Raw genomic sequence first — 20,243 nt, 5'->3', positions numbered from 1 at the left:
CGGAGCTCCCCACCTGGTTAATATACATGAATAAGTTTTTTTTTTTTATCACTTGTGACAAAGATTTGTACTGGAGACATATTTTACAGTTTAGGAATAAACCTTATTGTATTAAGTGACATCAGTAAACTATAAACTTCACTGGGAATTTAATAATTATCAATAACTATAAATAAAAACAACAAAAATGTACGTATGTAAGAAAAATCAAATCAAATATATATAAAATGCTGACTGTATAACTTAGAAGAATTAAAAAAAATATGGACACATATCTGACAACATATATGCCAATACCGATATATCTGTGATGGGTCAATAATATCGGGGGCCCATGTGTTGAACCTGTTATTAATTTAAACAACTAGTTAGTTAACTAATTAATACTCGCAATGAAACAGACATGTAGTTTGAGTGTGAGAAATAATCCATCTAACATGAAGTAAATATGAAGACTGGAGTCTCAGCTTCTGTCAGGAAAGAATCAGCTCAAAGTGAAGAGGAGGGAAGCTGGATAACACATAAATACACAGCTACATGTCAACAGTCAGCATTTAAATGTATGTCATCATCACACATGCAAAACACGCTCAGCAGCCAGAGACAGCAGCCTGGAGCCAGACAGCGTGTGCACCATGATATTTATACCAGACCAGTCTCTATGGCCTCCGGACCAGTGGATCCAGTTACAGCTGGGTTCCTCACTGTGGTGGACGGGGCCTCCCAGCCGCACCTCAAGGGGCGCGACTGTGGAGGTTCGCCCGAAGTGTTGAACTAGTTTTAACTGTGTGCTCAAAGAACAAACACGTGCTGATAAGAGGCGTGTTCGTATGACAGCAGCTGGCTGCAGTGACTAATGTACAGTACATGAGAGTAATACACAGATAATAATAGCACAGGAGGTGGTGTGTGGTAGTGTGTGTTGAGTGTGTATAGTTAGTGGTACCGGTCTGTCACTGGTCTGCGTGACATCCAGACAAAGCAGTCGGACAGAAACCGATGAAATATGTTTGATATGTGCATGTGTCTCAATAAAAACAGCAGCTGGATCAAAATAAAGTCTTAAAGTCTTAAATGTGTTTTCTCTGCAAAACACCTCATAGAAACCAGAGCTGACGTAGCAGCTGTCATCTACATCTATTTATTGACAAAGTATTTGCTTGTAATACTTAGATTTTCACACTTTTTATACAAAGTGCAATGTCAGTGATCCAAATAAGTTTGAAATGTCATGCAGCCCCACCCGGACTAACTTTTAACACTACAGCTACAGAAAGCTTTTTCTACCACTATTGGGGTAGAAAGTCTGGTTAGTCCCTGGTTTTAGTGAGTTTAGTCAGCCCTGAGAGAAGGGTTGAGTTATTGTTTGTCTGTAGTTGAAAGTAAAAAGGGTTGGTCCTGAGTTAAGTGTCGCTCTAAAACCTTTACATGTCCAGTGAATCTACATGTTAGAGTCTCACTCTTGTGTTTTTGTCTTCTTCCTGTCAGGACTCTGAATCTTTGGACCGCTGCATCCAGACTACTCTGTCGTCCCTCTACCCGCCTTTCCAGGTCACATCTTCAACTGTGCTCTGTCAGGTCCTCAACGTGGTGGAGAGCTGCTACAGAGGAGACGGTCTTCGCTACCTAATCCACTTCCTGCTGCCAGCAAAGCAATTCTTAGAGAACCTTCAGCAAGATGCCTGCGTGAGTTACTGTCTTTCTGTAAAGTGTACTGTCCTGTTTGTAGGGCTACTGTCCTGTTTGAAGGCTTACTGTCCTGTTTGTAGGGCTACTGTCCTGTTTGTAGGGTTACTGTCCTCTTTGTAGGGCTACTGTCCTGTTTGTAGGGCTACTGTCCTGTTTGTAGAGTTACTGTCCTATTTGTAGGGCTACTGTCCTGTTTGTAGGGTTACTGTCCTGTTTGTAGGGTTACTGTCCTGTTTGTAGAGTTACTGTCCTATTTGTAGGGCTACTGTCCTGTTTGTAGGGCTACTGTCCTGTTTATAGGGCTACTGTCCTGTTTGTAGGGTTACTGTCCTTCTGTAAAGTGTACCGTCCCTCTGTAGGGTTACTGTCCTGTTTGTAGAGTTACTGTCCTATTTGTAGGGCTACTGTCCTGTTTGTAGGGCTACTGTCCTGTTTGAAGGGTCACTGTCCTGTTTGTAGGGTTACTGTCCTTCTGTAAAGTGTACTGTCTTTCTGTAGGGCTACTGTCTTTCTGTAGGGCTACTGTCCTGTTTATAGGGCTACTGTCCTGTTTGTAGGGCTATTGTCCTGTTTGTAGGGTTACTGTCCTGTTTTTAGGGACTACTGTCCTGTTTGTAGGGCTACTGTCCTGTTTGTTGGGTTACTGTCCCTCTGTAGGGTTACTGTCTTTCTGTAGGGCTACTGTCCTGTTTGTAGGGCTACTGTCCTGTTTATATGGCTACTGTCCTGTTTGTAGGGCTACTGTCCTGTTTGTAGGGTTACTGTCCTGTTTTTAGGGACTACTGTCCTGTTTGTAGGGCTACTGTCCTGTTTGTAAAGTTACTGTCCTGTTTGTAGGGTCACTGTCCTGTTTGTAGGGGTACTGTCCTGTTTGTAGGGCCACTGTCCTGTTTGTAGGGTTACTGTCCTGTTTGTAGGGTTACTGTCCTGTCTATAGGGTCACTGTCCTGTTTGTAAGGTTACTGTCCTGTTTGTAGGGCCACTGTCCTGTTTGTAGGGTTACTGTCCTGTTTTTAGGGACTACTGTCCTGTTTGTAGGGCTACTGTCCTGTTTGTAAGGTTACTGTCCTGTTTGTAGGGGTACTGTCCTGTTTGTAGGGCCACTGTCCTGTTTGTAGGGTTACTGTCCTGTTTTTAGGGTTACTGTCCTGTTTGTAAGGTTACTGTCCTGTTTGTAGGGCCACTGTCCTGTTTGTAGGGTTACTGTCCTGTTTGTAGGGTTACTGTCCTGTTTGAAGGCTTACTGTCCTGTTTGTAGGGCTACTGTCCTGTTTGTGGGGCTACTGTCCTGTTTGTAGAGTTACTGTCCTATTTGTAGGGCTACTGTCCTGTTTGTAGGGCTACTGTCCTGTTTATATGGCTACTGTCCTGTTTGTAGGGCTACTGTCCTGTTTGTAGGGTTACTGTCCTGTTTTTAGGGACTACTGTCCTGTTTGTAGGGCTACTGTCCTGTTTGTAAAGTTACTGTCCTGTTTGTAGGGTCACTGTCCTGTTTGTAGGGGTACTGTCCTGTTTGTAGGGCCACTGTCCTGTTTGTAGGGTTACTGTCCTGTTTGTAGGGCTACTGTCCTGTTTATATGGCTACTGTCCTGTTTGTAGGGCTACTGTCCTGTTTGTAGGGTTACTGTCCTGTTTTTAGGGACTACTGTCCTGTTTGTAGGGCTACTGTCCTGTTTGTAAAGTTACTGTCCTGTTTGTAGGGTCACTGTCCTGTTTGTAGGGGTACTGTCCTGTTTGTAGGGCCACTGTCCTGTTTGTAGGGTTACTGTCCTGTTTGTAGGGTTACTGTCCTGTCTATAGGGTCACTGTCCTGTTTGTAAGGTTACTGTCCTGTTTGTAGGGCCACTGTCCTGTTTGTAGGGTTACTGTCCTGTTTTTAGGGACTACTGTCCTGTTTGTAGGGCTACTGTCCTGTTTGTAAGGTTACTGTCCTGTTTGTAGGGGTACTGTCCTGTTTGTAGGGCCACTGTCCTGTTTGTAGGGTTACTGTCCTGTTTTTAGGGTTACTGTCCTGTTTGTAAGGTTACTGTCCTGTTTGTAGGGCCACTGTCCTGTTTGTAGGGTTACTGTCCTGTTTGTAGGGTTACTGTCCTGTTTGAAGGCTTACTGTCCTGTTTGTAGGGCTACTGTCCTGTTTGTGGGGCTACTGTCCTGTTTGTAGAGTTACTGTCCTATTTGTAGGGCTACTGTCCTGTTTGTAGGGCTACTGTCCTGTTTATATGGCTACTGTCCTGTTTGTAGGGCTACTGTCCTGTTTGTAGGGTTACTGTCCTGTTTTTAGGGACTACTGTCCTGTTTGTAGGGCTACTGTCCTGTTTGTAAAGTTACTGTCCTGTTTGTAGGGTCACTGTCCTGTTTGTAGGGGTACTGTCCTGTTTGTAGGGCCACTGTCCTGTTTGTAGGGTTACTGTCCTGTTTGTAGGGTTACTGTCCTGTCTATAGGGTCACTGTCCTGTTTGTAAGGTTACTGTCCTGTTTGTAGGGCCACTGTCCTGTTTGTAGGGTTACTGTCCTGTTTTTAGGGATTACTGTCCTGTTTGTAGGGCTACTGTCCTGTTTGTTAGGTTACTGTCCTGTTTGTAGGGGTACTGTCCTGTTTGTAGGGCCACTGTCCTGTTTGTAGGGTTACTGTCCTGTTTTTAGGGTTACTGTCCTGTTTGTAAGGTTACTGTCCTGTTTGTAGGGCCACTGTCCTGTTTGTAGGGTTACTGTCCTGTTTGTAGGGTTACTGTCCTGTTTGAAGGCTTACTGTCCTGTTTGTAGGGCTACTGTCCTGTTTGTGGGGCTACTGTCCTGTTTGTAGAGTTACTGTCCTATTTGTAGGGCTACTGTCCTGTTTGTAGGGCTACTGTCCTGTTTATAGGGCTACTGTCCTGTTTGTAGGGTTACTGTCCTTCTGTAAAGTGTACTGTCCCTCTGTAGGGTTACTGTCCTGTTTGTAGAGTTACTGTCCTATTTGTAGGGCTACTGTCCTGTTTGTAAGGTTACTGTCCTGTTTGTAGGGCCACTGTCCTGTTTGTAGGGTTACTGTCCTGTTTTTAGGGACTACTGTCCTGTTTGTAGGGCTACTGTCCTGTTTGTAAGGTTACTGTCCTGTTTGTAGGGGTACTGTCCTGTTTGTAGGGCCACTGTCCTGTTTGTAGGGTTACTGTCCTGTTTGTGGGGCTACTGCCCTGTTTGTAGGGCTACTGTCCTGCTTGTAGGGTTACTGTCCTGTTTGTAGGGCCACTGTCCTGTTTGTAGGGTTACTGTCCTGTTTGTAGGTCCACTGTCCTGTTTGTAGGGCTACTGTCCTGTTTGTAAGGTTACTGTCCTGTTTGTGGGGCTACTGCCCTGTTTGTAGGGCTACTGTCCTGCTTGTAGGGTTACTGTCCTGTTTGTAGGGTCACTGTCCTGTTTGTAGGGCTACTGTCCTGTTTGTAGGGCTACTGTCCTGCTTGTAGGGTTACTGTCCTGTGTGTAGGGTTACTGTCCTGTGTGTAGGGTTACTGTCCTGTTTGTTGGGTTACTGTCCTGTTTGTAGGGCTACTGTCCTGTTTGTAGGGCTACTGTCCTTTTTTTAGGGTTACTGTCCTGTTTCTGGGGCTACTGTCCTGTTTGTAGGGCTACTGTCCTGTTTGTAGGGCTACTGTCCTGTTTGTAGGGACACACATTAACTGTCATTGGTTAAGATGTCATCATACAATAGACCCACAGCTGACTGAGTAAACACACAGAGGTCCTTTACTGTGTGTGTGTTGATAAGATGTCAGATGTGTGATGGTGGACATGATGATCAGTGTGAATGTGTCAGACTCTCACTGATAATAGGTAGACTCATTCCTTTCTCTTCTCTCTCTGGTCATGTCTGATCTTGTCTGTTGAGCTCCGGGCGTGTTTGGCTGGTGTGTCATGTTTGATAAAGGTGACTCTGTGGGATCGTCACTCACCTCGCCCACTGACTTGAATCAGACAGAGGACACACTGTTCTGCTGCCAGTTGGGAGGGAGAGGATCTGTAGATGTGATTATTCACTGCAAACAACTCATTTGTTTGGTATCCCAGAAACATTCACAAGTGTTTGTTTGATGCTGCTGAAGGATCAGAGTAGATCCACCTGAGAGCCTGAACTCATGTTTCCACAAATACTCATTTCATTGTACATTATAATAACCCCTCTTCCCCTCTTCTCCTCTCCTCCCCTCCTCCTCCTCCTCCTCCTCCTCCTTCCCTCCTCCTTTCCTTTCCTCTCCTCTAGTTGCAGTACTGTGGTTTGTTATTTAGTCATGAAGGCTGGCCTCTGTGCGTCCATGAGAAGATAGTGGTGCAGCTTTGTCCTCTGGACCAGCGCCTCCTCCGTCCAGGAGACTTCTACCTGCTGGTTTCTGCTCCTGCTTCTCCTCTTCGCCCCCGAGCCCCCAGCGCCTCCTGCAGGAGCGTCGTCGCCTCCTCCCCTCGCCTGCTGGTGTGCAGCGTGTCGGCCGGCAGCAACCATGTGGAGCAGCAGGAGGTGTCAGAGTTAGCCCTGCGGTCCCTCTTCAGCATGGCCTGGCTGGACTCTGTGAACAGGGAGAGGGAGCAGCGAGGAGCGTCCAGGCTGGAGCGCTGCCTCCTCTCAGCCCACGGAGACGTCTTCAGGCTCCCATGGGAGGACCTGGTCTACCCACAGTTCACCAGCCGGCCCAGGACCTCCCTGGGAGAGGACAAGAAGTCCATCGTTAAGGATGGAGAAATGTTCATCAACACATCACGTGATCCATGTAGAGATACCGACTCCACAGGAGAGGATGTAAAGCTCCTCCCATCCTCTACAAAAACCGACCAATCAGCAGCGAGCAGCGATGGAGAGGACTCAGAGGGGGAATACGTGGAGCTGCTGGAGCTGCCGCTGCCTCGCTTCTCCCCACAGAAAGGCTCCTTAACCCAGTCCATCAGTCTGCAGCTCCGAACCCGGAGCAACACACACCCCTCTACACACACACACACATACGCTGCTGCTGCCACACACACACCTGAGAACACGCACACACACTCTGCTGCTGCCACACACACACCTGAGAACACACACGAACACTCTGTTGCTGCCACACACACACCTGAGAACACACACACACACTCTGCTGCTGACACACACACACCTGAGAACACACACACACACTCTGCTGCTGACACACACACACCTGAGAACACACACACACACTCTGCTGCTGACACACACACACCTGAGAACACACACACACCTGAGAGCACACACACTCCTCTCACACACCCCGTCGGTAACACACACTCCTCCTGGTCATGTGTGGAGGTCGGCTCCCAAACTGGGCTCTGCTCCAGGCTCATCGAGGAGAACTTCAACCAGGACTCTTGTAGACCCGTCATTCTCACCCCAGTCTCCCCCGTCTCCTCCTCCTCCTCTTCCTCCTCTGCTCCTCCTGAAGTCGTGGAGACCTCCAGCTGTCAGTCGCAGCGCTGGATGTCGCAGGAGCAAATAGGAGGTACTGACTCAACAAGCCTGAACCCATGCACTGAACCTGAGAACTGTACAGAACAGAGGGAGGAGGTGGAGGAGGAGGAGGTGGAGGAGGAGGAGGAAGAGGAAGAGGCAGAGAAGGAGGAGAAGGAGGAGGAGAGGGAAGAGGAGGAGAAGGAGGAGGAGAGGGAAGAGGAGGAGGAGAGGGAAGAGGGAGAGCTGAGGGAGAGGCAGGAGAAGAAGAATGAAATGAAAGTGTCAGCTGATGTTGTAGAGAGGGAAGAAGAGGAGGTGCAGGAGGAGAAGACTGAGTGTAGGAGAGATGAAAGTTTACTGCTGGATGTACACACTGCTGCAGAGGGAGGAGAGGAGGAGGAGGAGGAAGAGGATGAAGAGGAGGGTGAAGAGACAGAGGAAGAGTTAGAGGAGGAGAGAGTGGAGGAGGAGGTGGAAGTAGAAGAGGAGGTTCAGGTTATCATTGTACAGCAGAGTCAAGAAAGTAGAGAAGAAGAAGAAGAAGAGAGAGATTCAGGAGGTGAAGAGGAGGAGAGAGGAGGTGCACACACACACACTGACACACACACTAACACACAATACACACACACTGACCCTAACACACAACACACACACACTGACACACACACACAACACACACACACTGACCCTAACACACAACACACACACACTGACACACACACTAACACACAATACACACACACTGACCCTAACACACAACACACACACACTGACTCCAACACACAACACACACACAGTGACTCTGACACACAACACACATACACTGAGGAGTTAAACACACAACACACACACACTGACTCAGACACACAACACACACACACTGACTCTGACACACAACACACACACACTGACTCCGACACACACACTGACTCCGACACACAACACACACACACTGACTCCAACACACAACACACACACTCTGAGGAGCCCAACACACAACACACACACACTGACTCTGACACACAACACACACACACTGACTCTGACACACAACACACACACACTGAGGAGTTAAACACACAACACACACACTCTGAGGAGCCCAACACACAACACACACACACTGACTCTGACACACAACACACACACACTGACACACACACTAACACACAACACACACACACTGACTCTGACACACAACACACACACACTGACACACACACTAACACACAACACACACACACTGACTCTGACACACAACACACACACACTGAGGAGTTAAACACATCAGTGAGCGTTTCCTCTCCAGCGTTGGATCAAAGTTCATGTTGGGATGAAAATGGACATAAAGAGAAAGAAGAGGACAAGAAAGAGGAAGAGGAGAAGGACGAGGAAGAGGAGAAGGAAGAGGAGAAGGAAGAGGAAGAGGAGAAGAAAGAGGAAGAGGAGAAGGAAGAGGAGAAGAAGAAGGAGGAGGTTGGTGATGGAAGAACTGCAGAGCTTCATCGTGAAGGTACAGAAACATGTTTCTCCTCCTCATCCCATAAACCCTGAAACTCTTTCTGTTTTCCCATTTATCACCTCCTCTTCCTCCTCCTCCTCCTCTTCCTCCTCCTTCTCCTCTTCCTCCTCCTCCTCCTCTTCCTCCTCCTTCTCCTCCTCCTCCTCCTGTGATTGACTGAATGAATCTTCCTCCTCCTCCTGTAGTAACAGCACACACACTGCCCCCCCCCCTTCTGCTCTCAGTCTAACAGCTGTCTGCTCTGAGTCTCTGCATCCTTAATGACTTCATTAGTAAGTCGTTAGTGGACTTAAATAATAATAATTAAATCATGATAAAACATAAATGATGTGAAACAAACAGTGGAGCAGAACTGTGAATAATGATGTAATAAAGTGTTGGGTCCTCATAAGTATAGAAGAACAAATGTGAGTTAATGTTGTACAGCTCAGTCAATGTGTGTGTGTGTGTGTGTGTCTGTGTGTGTGTCTGTCTGTGTGTGTGTGTGTGTGTGTGTGTGTGTGTGTGTGTGTGTGTGTGTGTGTGTGTGTGTGTGTGTCTTCTCTCCACAGGTTCCAGCAGTGAGACGCCTCCTGTCCACTCAGACATTGGTGTGTGTTCTGGTCCCAGTCCAACAGAACCACAACAACCAGCAAAGTCAGCTGCTCCCACAGTCCCAGTACAGGTCTCCCAGTCCTCCCAGTCCTCCCAGTCCTCCCAGTCCTCCCAGTCCAGCTTCAACAGTGTGCTGCTGAGGTCTGGAGCTCTCTGTCTGCCTGGTGAGAAAAACACAAACCTCATTTATCAAACCATCTTAAATCCAGAGTGAGACCAGTTTAGCCAGTGGACTGTCCTCTCAGACCAGTATGAGACCATTAAACCAACCATTGTTTGGACCACAACATATAAGCCACATGGAGCGCTCCTGTGGTCGACTGGTTAGAGAGAACCACGTAATCACTGCGTCCCTGGTTCGAATCCGGCCAGGGACCGATGCTGCAGGTCATTTCCTGTCGGCCTCTCTGCCAGTTACTTACCAAAATAAAGGCATTAAAAGCCCAAAAATACATCTTTAAATAAAACCAACATCATTTCTCCTCATCTCAGAAATGTACCCCCCCCCCTCTGTTAAACCTCATGCAGAAAACCTTGGTGTCATTTTCGATGATAATGATGAATAAAATGTGATAATCCGCAAATCAATAATGTAGTTAAGTTAAGTTTCATGCAGCTTCGGATCGTCTCTAAACTCAAATCATTTCTTTGCACTGCTGAACTGGAGAAAGTCATTCATGCATTCATATCATCTGGCCTTGATTACTGTAATTTATTATACTTTGGTATCCCACATACCACTTTATCCCGTCTCCAACTCATTAAAAATACTGCAGCTAGAGTTCTCACAAAATCTAAAAAGAGGCATCACATCACTCCCATTCATACAGAGTTGATTTTAAATGACTAACAGTTGTTTATAAGACCTTGAATGGACTTGCTCCCCTGTATTTAACAGAACTCCTGTCCCCCATACCACACTGGCAGAGAACCAGGGACTCCTGTCTGTCCACAGATGTAGGACTAGGTGCTATGGGGACAGAGTCTTCTCTATTGCTGCCCCCAAACAGTAGAACTCTCCTCCTCCCATTCGTTTCTCTTCCACCATTAAAAGTTTTAAGAAAAACCCATAGACTGTATATAATGTGGACGTAACATCCGTGACGTCACCCATTGGTTTGTGGACTGCTGCTCGGAGGCCAATAGTATCGGATCTGAGCAGCGCCATCTTGAACATTTCAGGTGCATGCTGGGAAAATAAAAACAGGGATTCTACTTATATGGGCATCAGGAGGAGCATGAGGCGCCCTCCTGAACCTGTGAACCAATCAACCTGTCAATCACCACGTAGCCACGCCCTAATGCATACCCTGCTTTATCGTCACATATAAAATCAGGTGGCCTTTTGATAGAATGCAGTTTGAAGTTACTTCCTGGTTGGCCTCATTTCAGAGGACCGGAACTCCCCGCCTGAAAAAACCTTAAAACGTACTTTTGTCTCCAGCTTTTAACTGTGTCTTACTGTCACTAGGTATTTTATGGCCAGGTATTTTATTTCTGATTTCTTTTTTATTGTGTTTTCTATTTTTTGTTGAATTGAATTAAACCATCTTAAATCCAGTATGAGACCAGTATAACCAGTATAGACTTGGTGTGTCTTCCTACAGGAGTCAGAGACAGGAGTGGACGTCCTCTGCTGACCGTCTGCACCTCCAGCTCGGTGTGGTCCAACCCGGACTGCGACAGCGCCGAGCTGCTGCGCCTCCTGCTGTACTACTCCTCCATCCTCAGGTACCACTCGCCTCCTCACGCACCTCTGACTCACCTTACTGTAGACCGCTCCTCCTCTGACATCACTTCCTGTGTGCAACAGGAAGGACGTGCGGGTGCAGGGGGCTGACGGTGCTGGTGGACGCCCGTAGAGCTGCTCCGGTCCCGGCTCTGTTCTCGGCTCTCAGGTCCCTGCAGGTGAGTCATGTGACCAGCAGCCAGAGGCCACATGAACCTGATGACCTGCTTTCTTCTTCTACTGTTTGATGAACAAACAAACAGAAACAGACTCTTTATAAACTGAACTCTTATTTATCACTTCTACTGAAAACTAAACAGAAATGATAGATTATTATGACTCAGTAATTACTCTTTATATCTCAGTATGATCATAACTTCCTCCATGTTTCACAGCTTTAACTGTTTCCTAAATAATAACTAGATATCAGGGCTCCAGCTGTGCAGGTCATGTGATCCTCAACATGTTTAACAGCTTTACAAAGTGCTTCACATAATACAACATACATACAATATTTAAGCAGAAACTAAATGAGCAGAATATGATGCATTAAACATAGAAAGATGAAACAAATATAAAATGAACACATTAAACAATAAACAATCCAGTATTACAGATATATCTCTACTGTGAGATAAAGCAGATAAACAGTCATGGAAGGAGAACAGCTGCTTTATTATGTTTGGCTCATGACTTTAATCATGAATATGTGACAGTGGAAAGCTGAGATTTGGTTTATTTAGCAGAGTGAAGCTGCAGCGCTGCTTCACTAAGACTTCCTGTTGGTTTAAATAAAGACTGACCTCGTTACTCATCTGTGAACCAGTTTTATATCAGACTTATAAAAACTGACATCTGGCTAGGTCTGGGCAATTAATTGAAAAAAATAATGGAAAACGACATTTAGAAACTCTAATGGACTTAATCTCGCTCATGTCAATTAATGGTGGTGTTCACTGTTGCCATGACAGCAAAGGTTTGCATATCTTTAATGATCATTTGAACCCAAACCATGATCTTTACATAGTTCTGATCAAGTAAACTAGACATTAATCACAGCGTCACCACTTAAAACATCATTATTTTACCTCCCTAAAGATCCTCATGTGTGAGGGCAGCAGCGTAAAATACTAAACTAAAGAAACTATGAAAATACATCATTGTTCATGAAGGGAGGAGATAATCATTCATTCATCGTGATCCAGGTTAAAAGTTGATTTTTTGCCATAATCGCCCCGCAGCCCTACGTCTGATGTTTCTACTGTAGAAAGACGCAGCTGCTTCTTCTGCTGCAGCTGTTTTGACCTTTGACCCCAGCAGCTGATACATGTCTGCTTCATATCTGATCTGTGGCTTGCTGTTCAGGCTTTAGGTTTGTTCTCTGCACATGTTGCATGTCGTCATCATTCAGTGTCGGCGGGTCTCAGTAAACACAGAGAGACGAGGAAGGTTTCACATTAATGGAGAAACTAGAAGGAACTGATCCTAACTGAGGCCTGAGGAGCACATGATGAGACTTTACTGATCACATGATGAGACTTTACTGATCACATGATGAGACTTTACTGATCACATGATGAGACTTTACTGATCACATGATGAGGATCTTATTATAGTTTAGGGACTGAAAACACGTCACTGACCAACATGAACCATCAGTGACGAGCTTTACAGCCTGAGATATCCACCTGTGTGTTACCATGACGACTGCTGTGAACTGTACTGAAGAGCTACTGTGTGTGTGTGTGTGTGTGTGTGTGTGTGTGTGTGTGTGTGTGTGTGTGTGTGTGTGTGTGTGTGCAGGACAACATACCAGGATCCATACACACTGTGTTACTGCTGGTCAACAAGGACTCGTCTCTACGTCTGGACAAACCTGCAGCTGCACAGGTAACATCTGACACACACACACACACACACACACACACACACACACACACACACACACACACACACACACACACACACACACACACAGAGTCTGAGGAGTACCTAGAGTAACTACGTCTCTTCTCTCTGTTCTAACAGAGTTTTTAGTCTCTGCAGTAAATGTGTAAATCTTAAACAGCAGCTTTGTGTCTGAGGAGAATTAAACTGCTTCATATTTAATGTGAGTTCATCCGATCACACAGACGCTGTCATTTAAACTGATGTGATGACAGCAGCAGTCATAGTATCTCATATATCTTTAGTTCATATCTGCTGTGAATCAGAGAACAATTACATGATGAGCCTGAAGCTGTCTGAGGATAAACAGCGATGTATGAACACTGAAGCCTGGAGGGGAAGATATGTGATGTTCTGTGATTATGAATAAAGTAAAAACATGTATGTGACTTGTGTGTGTGCAGGTGGAGGTGTTGAGCTCTCTGAAGTCTGTGCAGAAACACGTTGATCTCCGTCAGCTTCCTGTAGAGTTCGGAGGGTTCATTCAGCTTCAGTCAGAGCAGCTGGCTCTGCTTCAGATCGGTCAGTAAGATCATCATAATGAAGGTTTGGTAGTTGGGTTAGCACCTGATAGTACCTGTTGGGACCTGATAGGACCTGTTAGCACCTGATAGGACCTGATAGCACCTGATAGACCTGATGCACCTGATAGGACCTGTTAGCACCTGTTAGCATCTTATGGGACCTGTTAGCATCTGTTAGCGTTACCTGTACACATGCAGGGAAATCAGCTGACTGACCTGTTGTGTTTTTTATTTTTGTGATGTCATCAGAGAGTGGAGCAGCTGACCAATCAGTGTGAAGTCGTCATCAACCTGCTGCAGAAAACCATCAACATCCTGCAGTCCACACCTCTACCTGCTGCTGCTGAGGTCTGACACGAATACACACACACACACACACACACACACACACACTCACACATATACACACACAACCACATACACACTCACATGCACACAGCAATATAAACCACTGAGTGAGGCAGTAATAGACAGATACACACTGTTTAAATGTTCATTAGGCTCTTTCTTTTACACACTTTGGTCATTTAAAATAACTACTATATTTGCAGCTTTACAAAAAAACAGACACACACACACACACACACACACACACACACACACACACACAGACAGACACACACACAGACAGACACACACAGACACACACACACACACACACACACACACAGACAGACACACACAGACACACACACACACACACACACACACACACACACACAGACACACACACACCAAGTAGGTAGCACAGAGTTAAACCTGTATTCTCTCTAACAGCCAGCAGGGGGCGACACTACTGGCTGTTAGAAGTCAGTTAAACAGTTTCCTGATGAGTTTATGATCTCAGTCATTGGTTTCAAGTCTTCATTTTTAAATATTATGATCTAATTAAGAGTAAAATATCTAAAATAGATAGTAAACATGTTGTAACCCCAGGTTCAGAGTGTAGGTGTAGACGAGTCAAATGGCAGAAAATGATTTGATCTGTAACTTTGATAATAAATTCATCATTTAAATAAACTCCTAAAGCAAAAATGATATTAAATCCAGTCCAGACTTCCCATCACACAATGTCTTACATTGAATTCACAAAGGTCTGAAATACTTTTCTTTCCTGTCATAGATAATAATGTTATTAATAAGTATAACATCAGTAATGTTAGTTATAGTTATAACATCAGTTATATAATGTATGGATATGAATGTATATTAATGTGTCTATAATGTATATATATATATATAATGTAACTGTTACTGTCCGTCTCCCAGGAGGCCGAGCTGCTGCTGTCCAGGTACAAGGCTGTGATGCGTAGCATCCTAGAAGACAGCCGATTGGTCCAGCTGCAGCAGGGGGGCGGGGCTTTGCTGTCGCGGCTCCGCAGGGAGGAGAGCAGCATCAGTGTGACTGAAGACTACCGAGCGGAGGTGGAGACGGTTTCCTGTCTGTACGAGCAGGTGGACGAGCTGCTGCACCGCCTGGTGACGCTGTCCAACGCCAGGACTCAGGAGCTGCAGCTCATCTCAGAGTTCAGGAGTCTGGAGGAAGGATTCACCGAGGTCAGTCTGAGCACGCTCAGTTAGTCCCGAACCCTAACCCTAACCACGCTCAGTTAGTCCCGAACCCTAACCACGCTCAGTTAGTCCCGAACCCTAACCCTAACCACGCTCAGTTAGTCCCGAACCCTAACCACGCTCAGTTAGTCCCGAACCCTAACCCTAACCACGCTCAGTTAGTCCCGAACCCTAACCACGCTCAGTTAGTCCCGAACCCTAACCACGCTCAGTTAGTCCCGAACCCTAACCACGCTCAGTTAGTCCCGAACCCTAACCACGCTCAGTTAGTCCCGAACCCTAACCCTAACCACGCTCAGTTAGTCCCGAACCCTAACCACGCTCAGTTAGTCCCGAACCCTAACCACGCTCAGTTAGTCCCGAACCCTAACCACGCTCAGTTAGTCCCGAACCCTAACCACGCTCAGTTAGTCCCGAACCCTAACCACGCTCAGTTAGTCCCGAACCCTAACCACGCTCAGTTAGTCCCGAACCCTAACCACGCTCAGTTAGTCCCGAACCCTAACCCTAACCCTCACAGCTGAGATCAGACCAGAGATGATGAAGTTATACTGAAAGACCCTTTAAACAGTCTGCTGGAACATTAAGTTTATATTTTAAATAAGAAACTAGAATATTAAACTGAGGTAACAGAAAGATCAGGTGTAAAAGTGTGTGTGTGTGTGTGTGTGTGTCTCTGTGTGTGTGTGTTTCTCTGTGTGTGTGTGTGTGTGTGTGTGTGTGTGTGTGTGTGTGTGTGTGTGTGTGTGTGTGTGTGTCTCTGTGTGTGTGTGTGTGTGTGTGTGTGTGTGTGTGTCTCTGTGTGTGGTTGTGTGTGTGTGTGTGTGTGTGTGTGTCTCAGGTGAGGTCCTGGCTGCAGGAGGTCGGGGAGGTTCGTCTGAAGAGTCTTGACGAGTCGGAGGATTCTCTGGAGCTGCTCAACAAAAAACAGCAAGACTTCAAAGAGTTCTACACAACTGCTTATGTACGACACACACACACACACACATACACACACACAGACACACACACATTAATGACAATAGAAATGATGTTTCGTTATGAAACACAGCTGTAAAGCACTTTACACTGTTAACATTAACCCTCCTGTTGTCCTCGAGTCAAGGAAGGAAGGGAGGAAGAAGGAAGGAAAGGAAGGAGGGAGGAAAGAAGGAAGGAGGGATGGAGGGAGAAAGGAAAAGAAGAAGGAAGGAAAGGACAGAGGGAGGAAGGTAGGAGGGAGGGAGGAAAAAAGGAAGGAGGGATGGAGGGAGGAAAGAAGGACAGAGGAAAGAAGGAAGGGAGGAAGGAAGGACAGAAGGAAGGAAAGAAGGAGGGAGGAAGGAAGGACAGAAGGAAGGAATGAAGGAGGGAGGGAGGAAGGAAGGGAGGAAAGAAGGAACAGTCAAAACAGACGGGAGGACGACACAAAGGTTAAACTCTGCAGCTGTGTGTGTTTGGGTGAAGCTGGTTTGTAGCAGGTGAAGCTGGTTTGTAGCAGGTGAAGCTGGTTTGTAGCAGGTGAAGCTGGTTTGTAGTAGGTGAAGCTGGTTTGTAGTAGGTGAAGCTGGTTTGTAGCAGGTGAAGCTGGTTTGTAGCAGGTGAAGCTGGTTTGTAGCAGGTGAACTGGTTTGTAGCAGGTGAAGCTGGTTAGTAGCAGGTGAACTGGTTTGTAGCAGGTGAAGCTGGTTTGTAGTAGGTGAAGTTGGTTAGTAGCAGGTGAGGTGAAGTTGGATCATGTTGGACTCTGGTTTCTCTGCAGGACCGGTGTAAACGGGGCGAGGCGCTGCTGAGCCGTGTGGATCGCTGGCAGGACGTGACGTCAGCTGATCTCCATCTCTACGAGGTCAAAGTTCATTCCTTCTGGGCTCAGCTTCAGGACTTCTCTCAGCGGGTCAACAACACGGGACAGAACATCGACCGGGCCGTCGCACTCTACAGCTTCTTAGACCAGGTACTGTTTCCTGTCTGCTGCTCGTTAGCTCAGTAATGAGCACGCTGCTCCTTCCTCTCAAACATCTCGTTAAACATGAGAAACGTTTTATAAATGTTCATCACTGTTACTGCGACGGAGTTTTAGGGCCAGGTGGGAAAAGAACAGGCAAAAAGAAAAGAGAATAAATAGGCTTTACGTTATTGATCTGATAACTTCATAAAATCAGCTTCACACTAACAGCTGCTGGCAGTCAGTCGCTCTACTAACATGGTTTGATCCTGCTACTGTGGTCAAACCTCCGCAGGAAGTTGATCTCATTCTTTTTTCTTTTTTTTCTTGTGCTGGATTTTTTTTTTTTTTTTTTTTTCTTCCGGAATTTTATTTTTTTTCTTGTGTCGGAATTTTTTTTTTTTTCTTCCGGAATTTTATTTTTTTTCTTGTGTCGGAAATTTTTTTTTTCTTGTTCCAGATTTTTTTTTTTTTTTTTCATGTCAGATTTTTTTTTTTTACGTGTCGGATTTTTTTTTTTTTTTTTCGTGTCGGAATTTTTTTTTTCTTGTTCTGGATTTTTTTTTTTTTTTTCTTGTGTCGGATTTTTTTTTTTTTTTCTTGTGTCGGATTTTTTTTTTCTTGTTTTGTTCCGGACTTTTTTTTTTTTTTTGCCTGTCCCTAATACTCCGTCGTTCTGTTACTTTCTTTATAAACCTGTGATGTTTATTATCAATGAATGAGCTGATTCATTTCTTTATTAATCATTTTACTTATAAAATGTCAGAAAATAGTAAATAATGAACCTGAAGAGTCAAAAATGTCTCAGTTTAGTTTCTTTATTACAAAGAAAAACATTTTCACATTTTTGATGCATTTTTCTTTAAATATGACTCAATGTAACAGCAGCTGGTTTCTACTGTCAGCTTTTGACACATCACCTCCTCCACCTCCTCATCCCCTCCTCCTCTTCCTCCTCTTCCTCCTCCTCCTCCTCCTCATCCCCTCCTCCTCATCCTCCTCCTCTTCCTCCTCCTCCTCATCCCCTCCTCCTCTTCCTCCTCTTCCTCCTCCTCCTCCTCCTCCTCCTCCTCCTCCTGGAGTGAAACTGACAGCTTGCATTGAGGCCAGAGGGAGGAGGAGGAGAGAGTGTCAATATTGTTTTGTATAGTGAACTGTGTCTAATGTACAGAGCTGCTGCTCTTTGTCCACATGACCCTGTACTGTAGGAGGGGTGGGGGGGGGGGGGGGGGGGGGGAGAGGAGTGTGTCTGGGGGGGGGCGATATAAAGCAGCTTCTGGTTCACAGTGAAAGTGGAGATCAAACTCTTCATCACTGGTAATGTTTGGATATTGATTTGGTGAATTCTTCTTTTAAAGCATCTTTCAGACGTTTGTCTTCATGCAGAGTTTTACGGGTCAGTGATGTTGTTAGTGTTCATGTGGTTTATTTAAATTTAAAGGGTTAAAATGATAAAATAAACGTATGAATAACTTCACACATTCTTTTTTTGTGGACCCAGCATCAAATTTCTGCTTTTAATCCATTTAGAGAGAATATATTAGAGGATTATGGCAAAAATGTCTAAGTGGTGTAACCATAAAAACTTTGTACCAAATAATTCAACTTGCTTAAAAACAGTAAATTGTCAATAAAACACCATATCAACTAGTTTGGCATGATCTTACATTATAACTTTATATTAAATAAAGGTAATGGAATACAATTGTTCTACATATTACATTTACTCTGGTAACCATGGAGACCAGGAACCATCTGAAGTCATTATTAGTATAAGTCCACTTAAATACACTGTAGGTGATTAAAATATGTAATATTTATCATTATACACACCTCTTTATTTCTCCTTTCTTTTTTTCTTTCTCCTCTTCCTCCTTTCTTTCTTTCTTTCATAGTTTAATGTTTCAGAGTTTTATAAAGGACAGTTCCCAGTGTTCCCAGTGTACCCAGTGTTCCCAGTGTACCCAGTGTACCCAGTGTACCCAGTGTTCCCAGTGTTCCCAGTGTTCCCAGTGTACCCAGTGTTCCCAGTGTTCCCAGTGTACCCAGTGTTCCCAGTGTTCCCAGTGTTCCCAGTGTTCCCAGTGTTCCCAGTGTGTGTTAAACCAGCAGTCATGTTCATATCAACAGTAAAGAAGTTTTCCTCCTTACTGAACTTAATGTTCATTCTCCACTAAGTACATGAAGGTTAGAAGTGACAGTAATGACAGATATGTGACTCACACTCACACACACACACACACACACACTCACACACACACACACACACACACACACACACACACACACACACTGTCAGCTGTAGAGCTCGTATCTTTGTCAGGACAGATAGTCTCTAACCTTGAAGAGGAAGAAACGGCGTCTTCTGTTCAAACATGAAACATACGTGTGAAAACCTTAGAGTGTGTGTGTGTGTGTGTGTGTGTGTGAGAGTGTGACAGTGTGTGTGTGTGTGTGTGTGTGTGTAGTCCAGGTATCACTCCAGTGCCAAGTTTTCCCTCTTTTCTCTTTTCACTCCTTTTACAAAGTCTTTGTTGCCGTGGCGACCCTCCCTCCCCCCTCCTCTTGGGACCGCCCATCTGCCATTCAGCCTGTGAATGAGGTGGGGTTGGGTGAGGGGTGTCAGCGTGTGTGTGTGTGTGTGTGTGTGTGTGTGTGTGTGTGTGGTCAGGATGCCGCTCTCTGCTCGGCTCAGTCAGACTGCAGAGCTGAAACAGAGAACACAGAGGTACGACGCATTTTACTCTTTGTACACATTTTACACAAACACACACAGTTCAGATGTGTGTGCGTGTGTACGAGTGAGTGTGTGAGTGTGTGTATTTCTGTGTGTGTATTTCTGTGTGTGTGTGTGTGTTGCAGTGATTCAGTTGTTTGATGTTAAGTTGGCGTCAGTTTGACTCCAGGGTGATTTTTTTTTTTTTTAAAGCTGATCTCCTTACTCTGTGTTGGCGTGTGTGTGTGTGTGTGTGTATGCCCATGTGTGTTAGTGTGTGTGTTAGTGTGTTTGTTAGTGTGTGTGCGTGTGTGTGTGTGCACATGTGTGTTTTGCATTACTCTCATTCGCTCCAGCAGAAAGTTGTAGTGATTTAAGTGAGCTAACAGACGCTAGCTCCTATTCATCTGGTAGCTGGACGTCTGTGTGTGTGTGTGTGTGTGTGTGTGTGTGTGTGTGTGTTTGTTGTCTATCATTGTGAGGACCAGTGTGTGTTTTTGAAGCTTCGGTAGTGAGGACAGAGGACGTTTTTCTGTCCTGTGTGTTTTCACTTCTTAAACCTCTTTTTATGTCTTCATCATAAAGTCAGACTTATAGT

At 45.4% G+C, this 20,243-nt stretch overlaps 1 protein-coding gene across 1 annotated transcript in view; it reads left to right on the top strand.

The window, feature by feature from the left end:
• The first annotated feature begins 577 nt into the window (after positions 1-577).
• Positions 578-20,243, top strand: part of LOC133999066 (rho guanine nucleotide exchange factor 40-like) — a 29,590-nt gene continuing 9,924 nt past the window's right edge. The window contains exons 1-13 of the mRNA XM_062438229.1: positions 578-766; positions 1,489-1,686; positions 5,927-6,594; positions 7,006-7,166; positions 8,577-8,630; positions 9,191-9,397; positions 10,841-10,964; positions 11,051-11,141; positions 13,314-13,435; positions 13,685-13,781; positions 14,703-14,990; positions 15,847-15,969; positions 16,747-16,938. Of these exons, the coding sequence (XP_062294213.1) occupies positions 578-766; positions 1,489-1,686; positions 5,927-6,594; positions 7,006-7,166; positions 8,577-8,630; positions 9,191-9,397; positions 10,841-10,964; positions 11,051-11,141; positions 13,314-13,435; positions 13,685-13,781; positions 14,703-14,990; positions 15,847-15,969; positions 16,747-16,938 (2,514 nt within the window). The remainder of the gene's footprint in view (positions 767-1,488; positions 1,687-5,926; positions 6,595-7,005; positions 7,167-8,576; positions 8,631-9,190; positions 9,398-10,840; positions 10,965-11,050; positions 11,142-13,313; positions 13,436-13,684; positions 13,782-14,702; positions 14,991-15,846; positions 15,970-16,746; positions 16,939-20,243) is intronic.

Source organism: Scomber scombrus, chromosome 1 (assembly GCF_963691925.1).
Source record: "Scomber scombrus chromosome 1, fScoSco1.1, whole genome shotgun sequence".
In the NCBI taxonomy this organism is placed as follows: domain Eukaryota; kingdom Metazoa; phylum Chordata; class Actinopteri; order Scombriformes; family Scombridae; genus Scomber; species Scomber scombrus.
The sequence above is the reverse complement of the archived record's forward strand: the minus strand, read 5'-3'. Positions and strand labels throughout refer to the sequence as shown.